Raw genomic sequence first — 20,565 nt, 5'->3', positions numbered from 1 at the left:
AGCTAGAGGATGGTTGTAGAGAACTGTTTTTCAAACTAGAGGCCTGTTACCGGCGGTGTGCCTCAGGGGTCAGTGTTGGGTCTACTGTTACTTGTCATTTATGTTAATGATTTGGATGAGAATATAGGGGGCATGGTTAGTAAGTTTGCAGATGACACTAAGATTGGCGGCATAGTGAACAGTGAAGAAAATTATCTCCAATTGCATCGGGATCTTGATCAAGTGAGCTGACGAATGGCAGATGGAATTTAATTTAGACAAATGTGAGGTGATGCATTTGTTTGTAACTTGATGCAAAAGAAATTACAGAGGAAGACGTGATAAATGCCGTACACAACTGCTGCTTTCAATGTCTGAGTTATTTTGGTGGTATGCTGTTTGCCAGTGCCTGCAATCTGAAGATAGAGAGAAGCTTCTCAACCAACAATAGTTCAGGAAGTGCTCAACAAGTTTAACCGGCTGCTAGCACAAGTTGCCTTGGTGACTGCCATGCATCCTTCCCATTGTAAAGGGTAACCATAGCAATGAACTTTGTTACAAATGTGTCCTCCACTCCATCTAAACCTCCAAGGGCAACTAACTTTTTGGCAAGCGTGAAAGCAGGAATACCTTGGAGACCAGCTGCATGACTGAGTGCGTGTTTTCGATAAAGACCAACAGGATGAAGTGCAGACAAAAGAATAAGTCATAAATTTTAGCCGGGCTAGGCTGGAGTCTGTGCTAAACATAAGGGGAAAAGGAACAGCAACCAGAACAAAATGGAAAGCCAAGGTAAAGTAAAAGAAAATTCAAAGTGGTTTCTTTGTCAATGGGAATTGCAGCCAGGTCCTTTGAATAATCATAGTGAGTGGGTCATAATGCCACACATCTGTACAATGACATGTTGTAATGCCAGGAAGGGCATTTGTGCTCGCTATATACATGGGAGAAATGCATCTAAGCTCTGATCATCCTTTTACATCTGCAGTTGGGAATACACTGACTTGATTCTAATTTATGCAATGACATTTGCAATTAATGAGGTTGCCTATTTAAAGCTGAATGCTAAGCATACTAGATAAATTTTACTACATTTTTTAAAGAGGATGTAAACACTGGTTGCGATAATTGTATAATAATTGTTTAATTTTATGCAGATGGTGGGCATTCACTTGAGCCCCTAAATCTAGATACAGACTAAAACAGTGGCAGTTGGGTTTGGTGATGTATGATTGTAATATGTCACTCTGTAGATAAATATTAAAAAAGTGTGCAGGGATTGGCTCCTTCATCAACTGGCTATCTGAAATAGAACCGTTGCTTCCTGTTATGTGAGCGGGAAATACAAATATTGACACTGTTGTTGCAATCGTGAAAACGTGAATATTCAGCTTCAAACTTGTTGAGTTAAAAGACTAAATGCTGAAAAATTGTAAATTTATAAAGAGCTAAGATTTCACAGCAGCTAGTAGAATGTAAAACAATAATTAATAAATTTGGAATTAAAAGCTAGTCTAATGGTGACTAAGAAACCATTGTCAATTGTCATTAAAAAAAAAACTCATTCCCTAATGTTCTTTAGGCAAGGAAGTCTCCTGTCCTTACCTTGTCCAGCCTACATGTGACTCCAGACCATACCTGTGTGGCTGATTTAAATGCCCTTTGAAGGGGCCTCGCAAGCCATTCAGTTGTATGAAGCCACTACCATGAAACCAGATAGACCACATGGCTTTGACCGATGCACCAGGAACAATAACAAACCCAGCACTATCAACCCTGCAAAGTTCTCCTTACTGACATCTGGAATCTTCTGCCAAAATCGAGAACTGTCCCATAAACTTGTCAAAATAGCCTAAAATAGGCAAACTCATGGAATCATACCTGATAGACTCTGCTGTTAAAATTCCTTGACTCTACGATTCACCCTCCAGGCTCCCACTGCCTGCTTTAACCCACATGACCCCTTCTTACCACTGATTTCCTGAATGTGTCCCCAGGGTGCATCTGTTGAAGCATTCCCACCCCCTCCCCAACCCCACTCCCACCCCAGCATGGCCCTTCTCACCCTCCCACTCCACACAGCCTCACCCATTCAACAACTCCCACAGAATCTCTTTCTCATGCCACTCCTAACCGCTCCCTTTCCCCTCTAGGATCCAATATCCACGCCAGCTCCTCAATCCTTTCCTCCCATCTAACTCCCCTATCAGTATAGACCATTGCTGCCCACCTATTACAAGACACTGCAGTGTCAAGATCCACATAGTTGATGCTCCATCCACCCATTGCTGGACATGGTGTTCCAGGGTCCAGTCAACGGAAGTCTCCGTTTTCCATCCTGAACTCTGGACGTTCCAGACTAGTGTGATATCTGCTGGACAATCAGGTGGGGAGAGTGAGGGGTTGAGGGAAAGGGGATGATTGTAGTTTGGCCTTTATCTATTTCGCATTAACAGGATGCAAAAAGATTTCATGCTGACCATTGGTGGGAATGATTATTGATAGGCGAGAGCGCAAATTGCCATCGTCATTTCAACTCCTGCCATGTTCTTCCCCTACCCCATCCATCCACCATTAAACCCGCTGGGGTAGAGGGCAGGGAGAGGCAGTGAAACTGGATAGTTGCAATATCTCAGACGCCACCGTCACCATCCCTGAGAATGTCCTGTCCCACTTGCAGAACAGACCCACCTGGAGGGATTTGCCCTGGGAATCGTCAAACATTGATTCAGGTCCCACAAAGTCTCACAGCATCAAATCAAACATGGGCAAATAAATCCTTTGCTGATTACCACCTACTGCTCTTCCTCAGCTGATGAATCAGTATTCCTCCATGTTGAACATCACTTGAAGGAATCACTGAGGGTGGCAAGGGCACAGAATGTACTCTGGGTGGTGACTTCAATGTCAATCACCAAGAGTGGCTCAGTAGCACCACTACCTACTGAGACTTAAAGAATATAGATGTTAGATTGAATCTGTAACAGGTGGTCAGAGGGAAAAACTGACTTGAATTTGGTCTCACCAATTTATTAGTTGAAAATGCATATGCCCATGATAGGATGGGTATTAGTGACCTCCACATAGTTCTTGATGAGATGATGTCCCATCTTCACATTGAGGATATTCTCCGTCATGTGTGACACTTTCACTGTGCCAAATGTGATATATTTTAAACACATCTAGCAACCCAAAACTGGGCATCTATAAGGGGCTGTGGACCATCAGCAGTAGAGTTGTATTCAATCATAACATGTAACCTCATGGTCTGGCATATCCCCCACTCAACCATTACCATCAAGTCGGAGCATCAACTTTAGTTCAATGCAGAGAACATGCCAGGAGTAAAACCAGGCATACCTAAAAATGAGATGTCCAACCTGGTGAAGCTACAACACAAGATAACCTGCACACCAAACAGCATCAGCAGCAAGTAATAGACAGAGCTAAGCAACTTCCCAACCAACAGAACAGATTGAAGCTCTGCAGTCCTGTTACGTCCTGTTGTGAATGGTGTTAGGCAATTAAACATACATAATGTTATTTGTGCTCCATAAATATCCCCATTCTCAAATATCCCAGCCTATCAATATAAAAGATGTGTGGATTAGGTGAATTGGCCATATTAATTGACCCTTAATGTCAGGGGAATTATCAGGGTAAATACATGGGGTTACAGGGATAGAGCCTGGGTGGGATTGTTGTCTGTGCCAGCTCGATGGGCTGAATGGCCTCCTTCTGCACTGTAGGGATTCTATCAAAAGATAAGGGTGAAGCATTTGCAACAATCTTCAGCCAGAAATGCCGAGTGAATGATCCATCTTGGCCTTCTCCTCAGGTGCCCAGCAAGACAGATGCCACAGAACCATAGAAACCAACAGTGCAGAAAGAGGTCCATTGGCCCATTGAGTCTGCACCAGCCACTATCCCACCCAGGCCCTACCCCCATATCCCTACATATTATTACCCACTAAATCCCTCTAACCTAAGCATCTTAGGACACTAAGGTACAATTTTAGCAAGGCCAATCAACCTAACCCACACATCTTTGGACTGTGGGAGGAAACTGGAGCACCCGGAGGAAACCCATGCAGACACAGGGAGAATGTGCAAACTTCACACAGACAGTGACCCAAGTCAGGATTCAAACTCAGGTCCCTGGAGCTGTGAAGCAGCAATGCTAACCACTGTGCTACCGTGCCACCTGTCATGCCAGTCTTCAGAAAATTTTATTCACAGCACACGATATCAAGAATGGCTAAATACTGCAAAGACAATATTCCAACAGTATTGAAGACTTGTGCTCCAAATCTAGCCGCATCCCTAGCCAAGCTGTTCTACTGCAGCTACAACACTAATTGGCAATGTGGAAAATTGCCCAGGTTTGTCCTGCCTACTAAAAGCAGGTCAAATCCAATCCAGTCAATTACAGCCCCATCAGCCCACTCTCAATCATCACCAAAATGATGGAAGGAGTCGCCATCACTGCTATCAAGTGGCACTTACTCAGCAATAACCTGCTCACTAACTAGTCAGTTTGACAGCAGTACTGACACTCAGAATAATGCAATGCAACAGTACTGATATTCAGAACAAAAAAAAAGCAGTATTAATACTCAGAATGGAAATGAGTTTGGTATTGTAGAAAAGCAGAGGAATTTGAGGTTCATGATCACAGCAAAATAAGGGGAGTACTGCAGGTTGAAGGGGCTGTTAAAAAAACTAATGGAGTTTTCGGTGTCGCAATTGGTGTGAAATATCAAAACAAAATATAATAAACTCAACACTTCAGAACACTGTGTGCAGCATTGAGCTCCACGGTTTACTGAGAAGATATTCAGCCTTTAGAGATGGCACATTACATATTCACCAGGATACTGCCTGGCATGAGGACATATAAATTCAAAGCAGAATTTTTTTTATCACAACATATGTGGTGATACTATAGCAGTGTTTAAAACTATGAAAGGATGGCTAAAAAGATACAGACTATAACCAGTGGCTGAGGGTCCTGACTGAGGTGATATAGATAAAAGTGAGAACTTTAGATCAGAGAGTGAGATAACAACACTCCTGTGCAGTTTAAGGCTGTGCAGTTCATTTCCAGGGTTAGTGGCTGGGACTGAAACTTTGACAAAATGCAAGATTAGGGTCAGTTAGGTGTCTGAAAGAGACACAGGAAATGGGAGTTTTGAGAAGAGAGGTTATGTAACCTGAACTATTTGCTTGCTTGGGAAATATACACCAGTGTGGATTAGCTGGGCGAAGGTGGGCCTGTTTCTATGTCATAATTTCTATCTATTTCTATGTATGTGCTAAACATGAACAAGATTTACTTATAATCTTAATAATGCACTTCCATTTTAAAACAACAGCAGCTACAAAGTCTGAGCTAAAAGAACCCCAAACTTCAATCTCCTGGACAGCATAAAATTTAAGAGAATAATTAGAAACTTTGATTTTAACATAAATTAAATCAATTGTGGAATATTTAATTTCACAGATCAGAAATTCCTACTACCTCCTCTCACTTCCAATCCTTTCACAGAATCCCTGCAGTGAAGAAAGAGCCATTCAGTCCATCGAGACTGCACCAACTCTCCAAAACAGCATCTCACCCTGGGCCTCGCCACCAACCTATCCCTGTGCATTTTCCATGGCTAATGCATCTAATCTGCACATCTTTGGACTGTGGAAGGAAATCAGAATACCTGAGGGAAACTCATGCAAAAACAGGGAGAACATGCGAGCTCCACACAGTCACCCAAGGTCAGAATTGAACCCAGGTTCCTGGCATGCATCATGCTGCCCCTCTCTTTGCATTCAGAGAATCTATTCTTTCTCACATCCCTGTATACTCTTAAAACATTCATTGTCCTTTTTAGTTAAGTCGGGCAGCATGATCGATGCAGACTTGGAGGGACAAAGGGCCTGTTCCTGTGCTGTAATTTTTTTTGTTCTCTTTCTTATTAGTTGTGTAGTTGCAGTGCTTACTCAAAGTTGCGTGACCTCTCTCTCCCCCAGGTATACACACAACTTTAATTAGTCTCAAGAGTATTTATTAATATCAAAATGGTCTGCAATAGCTAAGCTTATTTTGATTTAGATTCAAAATACATTGGAGTAAGATGACATGTTATGCAAAATAAGATAACTAGGTTTATTTAACTCAAAGCTGGCTATCATTGACCACTAGCTAATTTAGCACAAAATGTATTAGTATATTCAAAAGATTTCAGTAATTCTGTTAACGAATTAAGTTTGATGTATGAAATGCATGCTAACAGAGCAAAAGCTAACCTACAGCTTTAAAAATGATAATAAACCAATAAAAATCCTCAAAACTGAAATTAAGTAGTTAGATGTTAAAAAAAGGTAGAACAAATTATTTTTTAAAGTAACATAATTATGTTTGCATGCATTAATTTAGTTATATCTTACTGTCTGACCCTGCTTTGCTCAAAATCTTGATTTTGACTAAACATTGCAGAAATGTGAGTACGATTCATACATTCAAGGAACCACTGGCACTTATTAATCATTGAAAATATTAAAAATGTCACAATTGTTCAGGATTACAAAGTTCAGCATTCACAGACTACAATGGAAACAATCAGTCCCAAACTGTGCTGCTTTATAGGATGTGCCACCTGATCGTCTGCACTAAGAAGCAAGACTTTTAGATTAATCTCAGATTACAAATTTCATGCTATGAAATTGCATTAAAGTTGTCAATACAATTCTGATCCAATTTGAAATAATTCGCAGATGAATACAACTGGATGGCAGCATTTGTATCACCGCATTATCCACGTGGATCCAGAATCCCTCTGAACCATTCAAGTACTCTCTAGCGACATGTTATTGATTGTGCCAAGCAGTAGCTTTTAGCCTTTCTGTCCATCATTTTCGGAACTAATTGGATTGTACGATGTTACCACTGTCTGTTCAAAGCAGTAGCTTAATTAGTAAAAGAGTTGCTAGTGCTTAGTCAATAGTAACAGGTCAAGCAGTAATCCTTCAGAGTCTCAAACTCACAAGGGCCAACCAGCCTAAAAGAAGGAGTTGCAGTCAGTTTTTGTATTCCATACGCTTCTTGTGAAAGGCAAAAAGAATACATCATGTAATCATTCACACTGTTTTCATTCAGATACATGTATAAGGCAAAACGATTAACTGCTTCATTGCTGTTATATATTTTTAAAAAGGTGCAAGTTGCTTTAAGAACTGATCATATGATTTGATGGTGATTTCATGGGGTATGTGATTTTGGAACAACACCGGAAAGCCTCATTCTAAATGTCAAACGATCATAAAATCATAGAATCCCTGCAGTGCAGAAGGAGGCTATTCGGCCCATCGAGCATGCACCAACAACAATTCCATCCTATCTCCGTAACCCAACACATTTACCCTGTTATTCCTCTTAACACAAAGGGACAATGTACCATGGCCAATTCACCCAACTCACATCTCTTTGGACTGTGAGAAGAAACCCATGCAGACATGGGAAGAAATGCAAACTCTAAACAGTCACCTGAGACTGGAATTGAACATGGGTCCATGGCACTATGAGGCAACAGCGCTAACCAATGTGCCACCGTCCCATCCCAAAGATCAGATTTTAAGTGGTCTCTCTGGTGCACAATGTTACCTGGATGATATCCTAATTAAAGGTTCCTGCGAACAAGAGCACTTGAATAATTTAGAAGCAACATTGAAACATCTTCAAGCAAATGGTCTGCGTTCAAGAAAGGAAAGTGTGATTTTTTTCCAGACATCAGTCTAGTACTTGGGTCATGCTATTGATAGTAAAGACTTTCTAAAGCACTAAAGAAGGTGGACATTACTTTAAAAGCACCATGTCTGATGAATGTGACACAATTAAGGTCCTTTCTAGGATTAGTTAATTATTATGGCAGATTTGTTTCTAATTTAGTAAATTGTGCATTGGCTTCAATAATGTACCTGTGTGTGAAACAGAAATGAGACTGGACAGCGGAATGTGAGAAAATATACAGCTTGTCAAAGATGTTTTGCAGAAGTCTAAAGTATTGGTTCATTTTACTCCAAAGAAATCATTACTGCTTGCTTGCAATGCTTAACCTTACGGAGTAGGAGTTTCACATATTATGCCTTCGGGAGAAGAACATCCAAAATCCTTTGCTTCGTATAGTCTGGCTCGTGCTGAACTATGCTCAGCTAAAAAAAGGAGCATCGAGTATAGTTTTTGGTGTACAAAAGTTTCATCATTATTTATATTCACATTATTGACTGATCATCAACCGATAATTACTACCCTCAAATACCAAATAAAGGCATACCATCGTAAGCAGAAGTTGATTGCAAAGATACTCACTGATCTTATCTGAACTTTCCTATGATATAAAGTATCATCAATCAGAGTGCCATGCTGATGCATTATCGCACTTTTACTTATTGAGTAGATACCACCAACTGGTTTTGTTATGTATCCGTGACAGCTCCTCAAATTCAGAGACGTCCTAGAAATGATCCAGTGATCAGGAAGGTGAAGGATATGGTACCAATAGGAATGATAGCTGGAACACATCACCTGTATCCTGATTTGAAACCATTTGCATCAAGAAAGCTTGATTTGCCCAACCAAGATGGGTGTCTATTCTGGGGAATCCAAGTGATGTGTGTGATCCTAGTCTGCATGGAAGGGTTGTTGAACTACTACATGAAGATCATCCCGGCATAGTTTGGATGAGGGAATTAGCACTTGGTTATTTTTGGTGGCTGAATTTGGATGCTCAGATTGAAGATGTGGGACAGTGTCCATCCTGTGCATGAATAAGAAATATACTATCATTGTTTCCTTCACATCTTTGGGATTAGCCTAAAATGCCATGGCAACAATTACATGTAGATTTTACTGGTCCATTTGAGGGTTACATATTCTTAGTCTTAATTGATGCACATTCAAAGTGGCCCTAATTTGTTATCATGAGCTCTACTACATCTGATTAAACCACTGAAAAACTTGACAACATATTTATAAGATTTGGCAGATCAGAACAGATTGTAAGTGATAATAGTTCACAGTTTACTTCACAAGATATTGAAGATTATCTCAAAGTAAATGGTATTCGGCAGATAAAATCCACATCTTATCATCTATCAATGAATGGATTAGCTGAAAGATTTGGACAATGCTTGAAACATTTTTTAAAAGCTTCAAAAGAGCAAGGTTCATTATCACATCATGTGAATAGCTTTTTGTCATCTTTTGAGAAACTACTCATGTGACTACTGAAAGTTCACCTGCATTATTATTCTTTAAGAGAAAGTTCAGAACTACATTTTATTTATTATCTCCAGAAACTTTAGAGATAGTAGAAAATCAACAACAATCTCAAGTTGCTTAGTGAGAAGTGAAGGCAAGATATCGCTCATTTCATCAAGTTTGGTGCGTAATTATGTCACAAATGAAAAATGAGTGTCTGTCATAGTTTTAGCAAACATAAGGTCCAATTTCTTCCATTATTCAAACCAGAGGTGAACTAATTTGGCATTGTCATGTTGACGAATTGTCCCAATCTTGAAATAATTTTTTAGAATTATCTCCAGAAGTAACAACTTCTTTAATCCCTGATGTTGTGAACACTACTCTGGAAGCCTTAGTTGAATCCAAGTTGCCTTATAATTGTGTCTATACTACTATACTGAGTGACAATGATACAGAATTAGTTCTTTGAGAAAAAGGGTTCACTGAAGCTCAAACGCATATTTTTAGGCTTAAGGATAGTCAAATTCCAGAAGATCATACACAACCAAGAGGAATAGACATTCTTCTGATTGATGTTCTTATTGACTGTATAATGATTAATAATGCACAGTACTGTTTCTAGAGTAATATTATGTATACCATCATAGTAATTTGTTGTCATGACCACAGAATTAACAAGGGAGGGATGTTATATATTTTAAGAACAGTGCAGGTTGATTTTAAATCTGATCTGATGGTGATGTCATTTGGGTATGTGCTTAGTGTGTTTACTTGCAGTTTTGTATTTGATGAAATGCAGAGAGCAGCTCTTCAATAAAATCTGTTGCATTGTAGTTGAATCTACATGTGCAAACTAGAGCTTTTCTTTCAATGGAGAAACCTACAACCCTAAAATTAGGACATTATAATTTCCTTCCCTACGCACCCTATATTGTTGACATAAGGGCCCAGCAGAAATTGTTCCATCATATTATCGCAGTGCTGAAACATCAAGGAGTCTTGCTTCACACAGAGAAATTTGAAAAGATGGAGCTTCCTCCCAAGAACTTTAGAGTTAGGTAGAAAAAAATCTTAATGTCGCAACTTTCATGATCGTAGCACATTTACTCCAAAATGATCCAAAGGTGACACAATATTCTTTGTCATCGTGGCTTTATCTTTGGATTTGTGAGCTTCTCAATCTAGGAGAGGTCTTGCTGGAGGAGATTGAAAAGGATAAGGTGCATTAGCTTATCACAGTCAAGGTTACGTAGGATGCCATTTGGGACTTGGATAAAAGCCATTTCAGTACTGTGGCAGGAGTGGAGATCTGTTTGGAATGATTCAAATGCAAAGATCCAGGAAAAATGTGGACAAAGAAGAGGCAGTGCCACAGTGGTATTGTCGCTGGACTAGAATTCCAGAGACCTGAGGTAATAACCTGGGTTTAAATCCCACCACAGCAGATAGAGGAATTAAAAATCTCTATCAAATAAAATATCTGGAATTAAAAGCCTAATGAAGACCATGAAACCATTGTTGATTGTCAACTAGTTCACTAATGTTCTTTAGGGCAGGAAATCTGCCATACTTAGCAGGTGTGGCCTATGTGTGACTCCAAAACCATAGCAATATGGTTGACTTTTAAATGACCTCTGAAGTGACATAGTAAATCACCCAGTAGGGATGGGCAATAAATGCTCGCTGAGCCAGTGATGCTCAAATCTCAAATTAATTTTAAAAAAATTTGGGAGGCAACAGTAAGGCCAAGGATTTGACAGGAAAATACATTTGGAAACAAGCAGGTAGTTTGCATTGAAGAAAGAGGTCAAGTGTTTTTTTTTGAGGTGGGGTGAGTGTGAGATGATGGCAGATTTATAGGCAAGATAATACCTGTAGGGAGAGAACAGTCATAACGACTAGCTGGCAGGAATGGAGCAGTAATGGGATTGGAGTGGTCAACAGTTTAGTGGGATTAGAGACAAGGCACAAAGAGTTGAGTCTCCTGGACAAGATAAGGTCATGGAGGGGGATAGGAGAGAAGCTAGAGAATGTGAGTTCAGGGCTAGGGCAATGAGAAACCTTGGAAGAAGTTTGACCCAGTGGGCTAGGAGAAGGAAAGGAAGCTGATCGGATGGTCTCAATCTTAGCAAGAAGTCAGTCCCTGGGTTACTCTCATTTGTTTTTGTAGATGGTTCTGGAGAAGACAGGGGACAGGGGTTTAAGAAGACTACAGCAGAGAAACGTCCCAGCATTTATCTTTACATTCCAGGGTAATCCTGAACTAGTGAATAGTTTGACATGTGAGAGAAGGACTCAGTATCACTTAATGTGACCTAGTGGGGAATAGATAAATTAGATTTATGTAATATCAGTTCAAGTCTGCTTTCCGTGGGCTTAAGAGGAGTGTCCAAGGTAAGAAAGAGTAATGGACCTAATGGAGACTTGGGCATCAAAGGTAGAGGTGAGGGTATGGGTGAGCAAATCGGTTGCCATAGAAATGTTGTGGTGAATGGACGACTGCAGGCAAGACCATTGGGATTTTGTAAGCAGAGTTGTGCAAATGAATTGGGAGAGAGTTCTTTGCAGGGTGGATACAGAAGGAGAGGAAGGCTAGAAGGAGTAGGAGGTTGGAGCTGAAGTGTAAAACAAAATCATAAATCTGTTTTTTATAAACAGAAGTAAGCTTTTGCTACGACTTAAAAGCACAAAGGGAACCTTCACCAACAGTGTATCTGATGTCAGTATAAATATAATGTTAGAAATTACAGGTTAGAACTACAGTTTCAAGACTTTATCAACACATTTGTCACCAGTACACTCAATTCAAAACTTTAAATGTCCTAGTTTTGATGCATGCCTTCCACAGTTAATTTTCCTCTTTTATGAAAAACAGCACTGATAGGTTACATCCAATCATTTTAAAATGACAACCGGATCTTTAACTAGTCACAGTAAAAGTCTCTAAATGGATCACGTTTACTTGGAATCAGCTGTGATATTTATATTTATTCAGCACTGCAGCTATCAATATTTAGCTTTAAGAATCAGATGAGCTTTGCAGAAGTCTGAAGAGTGAACACCCCAATTTGGGGCAGGCGGGGGGGTGCAGAGGAGTCGGGGAAATCAGGGCCTTAACTTAAGAGTCTCAATAGGCCTAAGGGTGGGCAGGCTACCTGAAGTTTCCCATGCTTTCTGTAAAATTTACAACAATTGTTGCCATGTGAAATCTAAAATCCAGCCCATGAATATCAAGTACTAAATTTTTAAAACTCTGTAACTTTACCAATAGCTTCAAAGCAGTATGCACCGTCTCTAAAAGATAATGGGATTTAAAGAACACATGCAGTTCAAGGGCCTGTACTAGGAAGCCCTAATGCATCAATGGTAGAATGCACTTCTGGTCACTTATTTTTTTTCTCTCAGAGAGCTTATCATGTAGTTCCATGATGAACCAGAAGCTATCGGGGAGTTCTGTCGCTTTCATCCGCCTGGCACCAGGAAATGAACTGAGAGGCAAACAATGGGAGATCAGAAGTCTCAACCAATTCCATTTTATCAGTGGAATGGCCCACAGGGAATTCAACACTGATAAATATTAGCATACAGTATGAGCAAGATCATTTCTTGTCACAAAGGTATTACTATATCTGTTACACATGGATACATTTTCTAATTGGTTATGCCTAGTTCAAGTGTCTAAATTGAGAACAACTCACTGGTGCAAAGGGAAGGACCATTATATCAGATTTCATCCACTTAATGTCCCATCCAGGTTTACAATTAGGTTTTTGTTAGTGGCTCCAGGAGTACCCAACAATGTGCAATTACAGGCCCAATTGCCTCATTTAGATTTTCCCCATTTTCAGGCATATATGCTTTAATAGATGATGCTTTATGCCAGGCAACAAAGATAACTAGTAATTTGCCAGCATTAGATCTAATTAAAACTGTGTGTAAAGGCTATCCATCAGGAAAATGAGTCTTACCTATTTTGGTAGAGTTTCCTTTCGAGATTTGAAAATAATGTCAGAAAATCTGACAGATAGCATCTTTGTTGCTGTTTTGAGTAATTGTTGAGATACCTTTTAACATGACTTTTCTCATTATCTAGACTAATGGGAAGAGAGTGAGGGGGCACTAACTAGAGAGTCCCTGTTTGCCAATTTCTTATTTATAATATTGTACAGGCTGCACATTAACTGGGGCTGCCATTGCTACGATCCCAGCTGATGTTACTACTGGCTAGTTAGTATCCCTGACTCAATCAACCAGAACTGTTACTTACTTGAAAAGACATGCATGAACAGAGTCACAGGAGTGCCAATTAACTTTCAACAAGGCCACAACACCTCCTCCATGATTATCTCCAACACCAGTGCTCCACAAAGCTATGTCATAAGACATAGGAGCAGAATTAGACCACTCGGCCTATTGAATCTGCTCCGCCATTCTATCATGGCTGATATTTTTCTCATCCCCATTCGCCTGCCTTTTCCCCATGACTTCTGATCCCCTTATTAATCAAGAATCTAATTTCTCAGTCTTAAAGACACTCAACGACCTGGCCTCCACAGTGTACTGCGACAAAGAGTTCCACAGATTAACCACTCTCTGGCTGAAGAAATTCCTCTATTTTAAAGGATCATCCCTTTAGCCATCTGGTTCTAGTTTTTCCTACGAGTGGAAACATCCTGTCTAGGTCCACTCTATCCAGGCCTCGCAGTATCCTGTAAGTTTCAATAAGATCCCCCCTCATCCTTCTAAACTCCAATGAGTACAAACACAGGGTCCTCAATCATTCCTCATACGACGAGCTCTTCATTCCAGGGATCATTCTTGTGAAACTCCCAGATCCTTTCCACGGCCAGCACATCTTTCCTTAGATATGGGGCCCAAAACTGCTTATAATACTCCAAATGGGATCTGACCAGAGCCTTAGACAGCCTCAGAAGTACATCCCTACTCTTGTATTCTCTTGATATGAACGCTAACATTGCATTTGCCTTCCCAACTGCCGACTGAACCTGCATGTTAACCTTAAGGGAATCTTGAACAAGGTCTCCCAAGTTCCCTTGTGGTTCTGATTTCCTAAGTATTTCCCCATTTAGAAAAAATGTCTATGCCTCCATTTCTCCTTCCAAAGTGCATAACCTCACACTTTTCCATATTGTATTCCAACTGCCACTTCTTTGCTCACTCTCCTAACCTGTCCAAGTCCTTCTGCAGCCCTTTGCTTCCTTAATACTACTGTCCCTCTACATATCTCTGTATCATCTGCAAACTTATCAACAGTGCTTTCAGTTCCTTCCTCCAAATCGTTAATGTAAATTGTGAAACGTTGTGGTCCTAGCACTGACCCCCGAGGCATACCACTAGTCACTGGCTGCCATCCTGAAAAAGACCCCTTTATCCCCAGTCTTTGCCTTCTGCCAGCCAGCCAATCCTCTATCCATGCCAGGATCTTACCCTTAACACCATGAACACTTAGCTTATTTAACAGTCTCTGATGGGCACCTTATCAAAGGCCTTCTAAATAAATCTAAATAAATCACGTCCACTGGTTCTCCTTTATCTAACTTCCTTGTTACCTCCTCAAAGAACTCTAACAGAGCCCCTTACTATACTCCTTATTCACATGTGACTCTGTGGCCAAATTCCCCACCAATTCGATTTTCAAGTTTGCCGACAAGTGGATCTCAAACAATGACGAGACAGAGTACAAGAAGGAGATAGAGAATTTGGTGAACTGGTGCGACAACAATAACTTCTCCCTCAATGTCAACAAAATGAAGGAGATTGTCATTGACTTCAGGAAGTGTAGTGGAGGACATGCTGCCGTCTACATTAATGGGGATGAAGTGGAAATGGTCGAGAACTTCAAGTTTTTAGGTGTCCAGATCACCATCAACCTGTCCTGATGCCTCCAAGCTGATGCTATAGTTAAGAAAACCCACCAATGCCTCTACCTTTGCAGGAGACTAAGGAAATTTGGCATGTCTGCTATGACTCTCAGCAACTTTTATATATGCACCATAGAAAGTACTTTTTCTGGTTGTATCACAGCTTGGTCCAAAATGGCAAAAAACTACAAAGGGTCGCAAATGAAGCCAGTTCATGACACAAACCAGCCTCCCATCCATTGACTTTATCTACACTTCCCACTGCCTTAGAAAAGCAGCCAGCATAATCAAGGATCCCACACACCCTGGATATACTCTCTTCCACCTTCTTCCATCAGGAAAAAGATACAAAAGTTTGAGGACTCCTACCAGCCAACTCAAGAACAGCTTCTTCCCTGTGCCACCAGGCTTTTAAATGGACTTATCTCGTATTAAGCTGATCAATCTCTACACCCTACATGACTGTAACATTAAGACATTCTGCACTCTCCTTTCCTTCTCCATGTATGGTATGCTTTGTCTGTACAGCGTGCAAACAATATTTTTCACTGTATAGTATAAGATTAGTATGTCTTACATGAAAATTCCTGGGGAAGTAAGAGGTAAATCTGAGTGCAGGCTAAATAGATGGTCAGACATCTGTTTTGCCAGATGGACTCATTATGAATGTTAGGCTGAACTCCAAGTCTCGCTAATGCATTCAGTGCTGTAAGGGATTGTTTTCCAGCCTGAATGGGGCTGCTAGCTATGATTGACAACTTTGTAAGTATTTAATGAATTTATCTTTCTTTGAAAGAGTTTTTCACTACCTTTTTGTTTATTTATACAAGTTTAGCAGATGCTAAATAGATTAAAGTTTTCTTCAATGGGACTTCAGCTGCCTGTGTTTGATTGCCAGTTTGATAATGTAATTTTTGCCAAAGGGAATTTTGAATATCTAACTGTTAATTTTTTTATTTCATGAGCATTTCAAGGACATGCCAGTATTATTGGATGACTTGATGGCTTCTGCACCTCATGAATACTGGAAGAGTTCTGCAAACGCTCAGATGTCAGGACAGTAAATCAATGTGAAAGCTAAGCCTCTGCACATAATTCATATCTAATTCTTCATACTGTAGAATGCAAAAGAGGACTTGGTGAACTGGGTAATAGTCTCTAATGCATCTGAACCCTTACATAGTCATTGCATTAGTAACATATTTAACTTTTTAAACAACACCTAATTATGACAATTGAAGCATTTTCATCTATCTGTCGAAGAACTTCTGAATCCCCAGTAATCTTCCTCCAAGATTCACAAACTGATTTACCCTGGTGCATACCCCATCAATCTCCGTCAGAATAGAAATCTATATGAAGGTTGGATTAGGATTCATTTATCAAATCCAATGTCACTTTAAGTGCGCACTGGGTCACAGCACACCCCGTTTCCTGACCCGAGGAAAATGGCAGGTAGCAACATCCAGAGGGTAAGTATGAAACTGCTGTCCTGTGTGCCTCCCACTTAGTCCTCCCAGCACTGGTTTGCTCAGTGATGGGAGATGAACAATCTGCCCGACAGCCCTCAGAATATGGGGCCAGCCATCGAACACTGAGCTAAGGAGAAATTTCTTTGCTCTGAGGGTGCTAAATCTTTGGATTTCTCAACCCAACTGGGCAACATGGTGACACAGTGGTTAGCACTGCTGCCTCTCAGCGCCAAGGACCCGGGGTTCGATTCCTGGCTTGGGTCACTGTCTGTGTGGAGTTTGTACATTCTCCCTGTGTCTGCATGGGTTACCTCTGGGTGCTCTGGTTTCCTCCCACACTCCAAAGATGCGCGAGTTAGGTTGAGTGGCCACGCTAAATTGTCAGGGTAAATAAGTAGGGTTGTGGGGCTAGGACCAGGGTGGGATTGTGGTCAATGCAGACTTGATGGGTTGAATGACCTCCTTCTGCACTGTAGGAATTCTGTGATCCAATAAGAGTTGCAGATGCTCAGCGTTGAGTATATTCAAGACAGAGCTCAATAGATTTTTGGGTAACAAGGAAATTAAGGGACAAGGGAAAGTTGTGTGGAAAGTTGGATCTGAACTAGAGGATCAGCCATAATTTTGCTGAACGGCCGAGAAGACTCAAAGGATCAAATGGCTTATCCAGCTCCTCTTTCCTACATTCTCCCCACCATAAATGCAAGTCAAATTGTACAGCTTTAAATGGTGCGCAAGAAAGTAAGCACCCCAGAGTGTTTATGCACAATGTAGCAGGAGAACTTCAAAAGCAGTTAATAAAGCACATGGAGTCCTGGGTCTTATAAAAAGATGTAGAGAATACTAAAATCAGAAAATTATGCAAAATATATGTAAAACATCTGGTTTACATCCACCTCACAACTTAGACTCCTGTGTCCAATTCCGGGTGCTGCACACTTTGGGAAGGATGTGAAGACTTTGGAAGGAATATAGAAAAATACTCACTAAAACAGTTGTGTGGGTGATGGACTGCAGTCACTGCATAGGCTACAGAAGCTGGAGCTTTCAATAAAGAAGAGATGTAACAGAGGTATTTGAAATCATGAAGGGTTCAGAAAGTGTAAAGGAAGAGACACTGTTTCCATTGGCTGTAGGATTGGTAAGCAAGGAAGGAAAAATTAATGTGAATGCCACGAGAACCAGATCAACATGTTGAAAAATCTTCTAATGCAATGAGTAGTTAGGGTGTGGAAAGCCCTGCCTTGTAGGGTGGTGAAAACATATTTCGTCATCACTTTTAAAAGATCGTTGAATAAATACTTAAAGGGGATAAATTGCAAGGAAATGGAAAAAGAATGAGATGGAGTGAATCTAACTGGATGCTCTGCAAAAAAGATGGTGGCCCAACTGGCCTCCTTCTGCACTGTACACTTTAATGATTTGATAGACTTTCTCTCAGTGAACATCATCCAGAATATTGACAGCTGGCAATAAAGAGTCTACTTCCTTTTTTTTCACATGTTTGGAACACATATTGCAAAATGGTGTATCCCAGTTCATGATATTCAGCCTAATAAAATTAAAGGATATAGAATACGGGAACAAAATACATAACTTTGCAATATGCATTCTTTATATATATGCGTGGAATCTTTATTCCAAGCTTCTGCATTTAAAATAATTACACTCTCCTTTATCTTTCTGGCACTCCTTTGATCCAACTAAATGCTCCTTTTCTGGTACTATGCCTTAAATGCTTTCAATCCATTCTCCTTCCTACTAAGTGCTCAGTTTCAATGATCTCATCTATAAACCACTCTGCAGGTACATTTCTAATGTTAAGGGTGCTTTCTGTAAGTGCAAGCTGTTACAAATCCTTTCCTACCTGTGCTTTAGCTGTTTGCGATTCACACACACTGCAGTTTGGTAGTCATGGGTTACACAGACTTTGTGTTGACTGCATTTCACCTTCAAACATGGATCTTTTGTTGGATCCAGAGCTAAAGAAAAGGGAAATAACAATTAAAATTGCATTTAGTCATTCAATCAAACTAACTTTACAATATCCTTTTAGAGACAATTTAATCCCTCAATACAATCCATACTTTCGACAGGACATCACAACTCTGTTCTCTGATTGTGCTAAATAACACATTGTTGGAAGTGGATCGCAGGTTTTGCTACCATAGATCCAATGCAATAGATCATTGGTCTTTTGACAAAGAACGCCACCATTTGGAAAACAGCTACTATTTTTGGCTGACTACATAATGCAATAACACCAAGTTGACTCTTGGGTGATTTCTCAGGATTGAGAATAACTTGCTTTCACTCCTATTTGACGGACTCTGAAATAGTTGGTAAGCCCAATCTGTAATCTGCAGACTGCCATGTGTGGAGCAAGTGATGCTCGAAGGGTTGGGTAGATGTGTTGGTTGGAGGTTTGTGTCCTTTCTCCTTGATTTCCTCCAAAAATTACAGGTGCAGGGAGTATGCTCTATAAGTGGTCCCTTTGTGCCGTTCCGACTTGTTACGTGGCACTGAACTCCACAATGCTTCAGAGTGGACCTCAGTGAAAAGAGAAATCAAGATAGATATAAAATGGGCTCCTGGCTTCTCTGTCACATGTTTCACACAAATGCACAGTTAAAATCTACTCCAGAGGATGTAAATGGGTTTTACTTCACCGCTTGTTCAAATTTTAAGTGATATAATTATAGCACTGCTGCCTTATCAATCCATCATGAATTACCTGCCAAAAACATCAGACTTGTGACACCATGAGAAAATCACAGTGTTCAAACATCATTGTATGCACCGTTCCCCTCATATTCAATGTTTCCGTGTCATTGGCCCATCTCAGAAAATTTACAAGGTCAGGAAATGAGATACTTTATTACATCTTTTGGTGGAATTGAAAGATAAATGAGAAATAGGTGAATACTGGCCTGGAATATAACAATGACCATTCCAATACTGATCGTGTTGCCTACATTAGTCACCTCCAGAATTCACTTTTGTGAATCATTCACCATTGCCTTAGGCTTTGTTAAAGCCTTTAATAGAGTTTAGTGATTAGATGTGCTGTGTTCAAAGCAAATCACTGAGATGTACTCCAGTGTACTCCTTGATTTCATCTTTGCTTTTCTGCAGACTGAATCTCTCAACATGTTCAGTCCTTTCTGAATTAGTCTTCTCCATTTTGGTTGGTCACATACCAAGATCTATGTTGGAATGCTTTGAAGCTATCCCTGAAACATTTCTGTTGTCTTACTGGGAGTTACTGGCCACGGGGAGGCCTCAAGATTCTCCCCAATGTGTGGGTGGACACAATATACTCCTTTTCACATGTTACTCGTGTCAACTCAAAATAAGAGAGGCAATATGATCATAGGTATATATTTCACATTTTTACAAATATATGTTATTTCATTAGTGCTATTTTGTGTAGAACGTCAATGGAACCAGGAAATATCCGTGCACATGCATAATGATGTGTATTTGTCGCTCAAGGTAAAGGGAAGTTTTAATTTTGTTGTTGGCATTGCTCTATCCAGCCTGGGAGTCAGACCTGATCTTGTTACTGTCGGCCCAATCTGGCTTCCACAGCATGAATAATATGTATGTGAATGAGCGCAAAAATGCATTAAAATATACAAAGATAAACATTTCCCTCTTGATATTTTCAATTTCTCACACTACACTCTTATTACTATTTTGGAGATTAGATTCGATCAGTATTACCTTAAAATTTTACTTCCAAAACATAGCACAGCCATTCCAATTTCTGCACTCTGAATCAGTAGCAGAGAAAATGCCTTAGGGATTCATTTTGCCCTATTACCAACTTGCTGGCGTAGTAGCCTTTCCCTATACTGCACTATTTACTGCAATTGGCTTGCTCTACTTATATTCAATCCTTTTCAAAGGGAAGACAAATGCACATTGATTGCATGGGTAGCCTGCTTGTACCCCTTATGTATAAGTGATCAACAAG

At 40.2% G+C, this 20,565-nt stretch overlaps 1 protein-coding gene across 1 annotated transcript in view; it reads right to left on the bottom strand.

Annotated features, from left to right (window-relative positions):
• The window catches only part of LOC145351657 (testican-1-like), a 363,693-nt gene that overhangs the window by 140,137 nt on the left and 202,991 nt on the right, over positions 1-20,565 (bottom strand). The window contains exon 5 of the mRNA XM_080201217.1: positions 18,454-18,568. Within this exon, the coding sequence (XP_080057343.1) occupies positions 18,454-18,568 (115 nt within the window). The remainder of the gene's footprint in view (positions 1-18,453; positions 18,569-20,565) is intronic.

The sequence above is a fragment of the Carcharhinus amblyrhynchos genome, chromosome 13 (genome assembly GCF_965287045.1).
Source record: "Carcharhinus amblyrhynchos chromosome 13, sCarAmb.v2.hapA, whole genome shotgun sequence".
Lineage (NCBI taxonomy): Eukaryota > Metazoa > Chordata > Chondrichthyes > Carcharhiniformes > Carcharhinidae > Carcharhinus > Carcharhinus amblyrhynchos.
The sequence above is the reverse complement of the archived record's forward strand: the minus strand, read 5'-3'. Positions and strand labels throughout refer to the sequence as shown.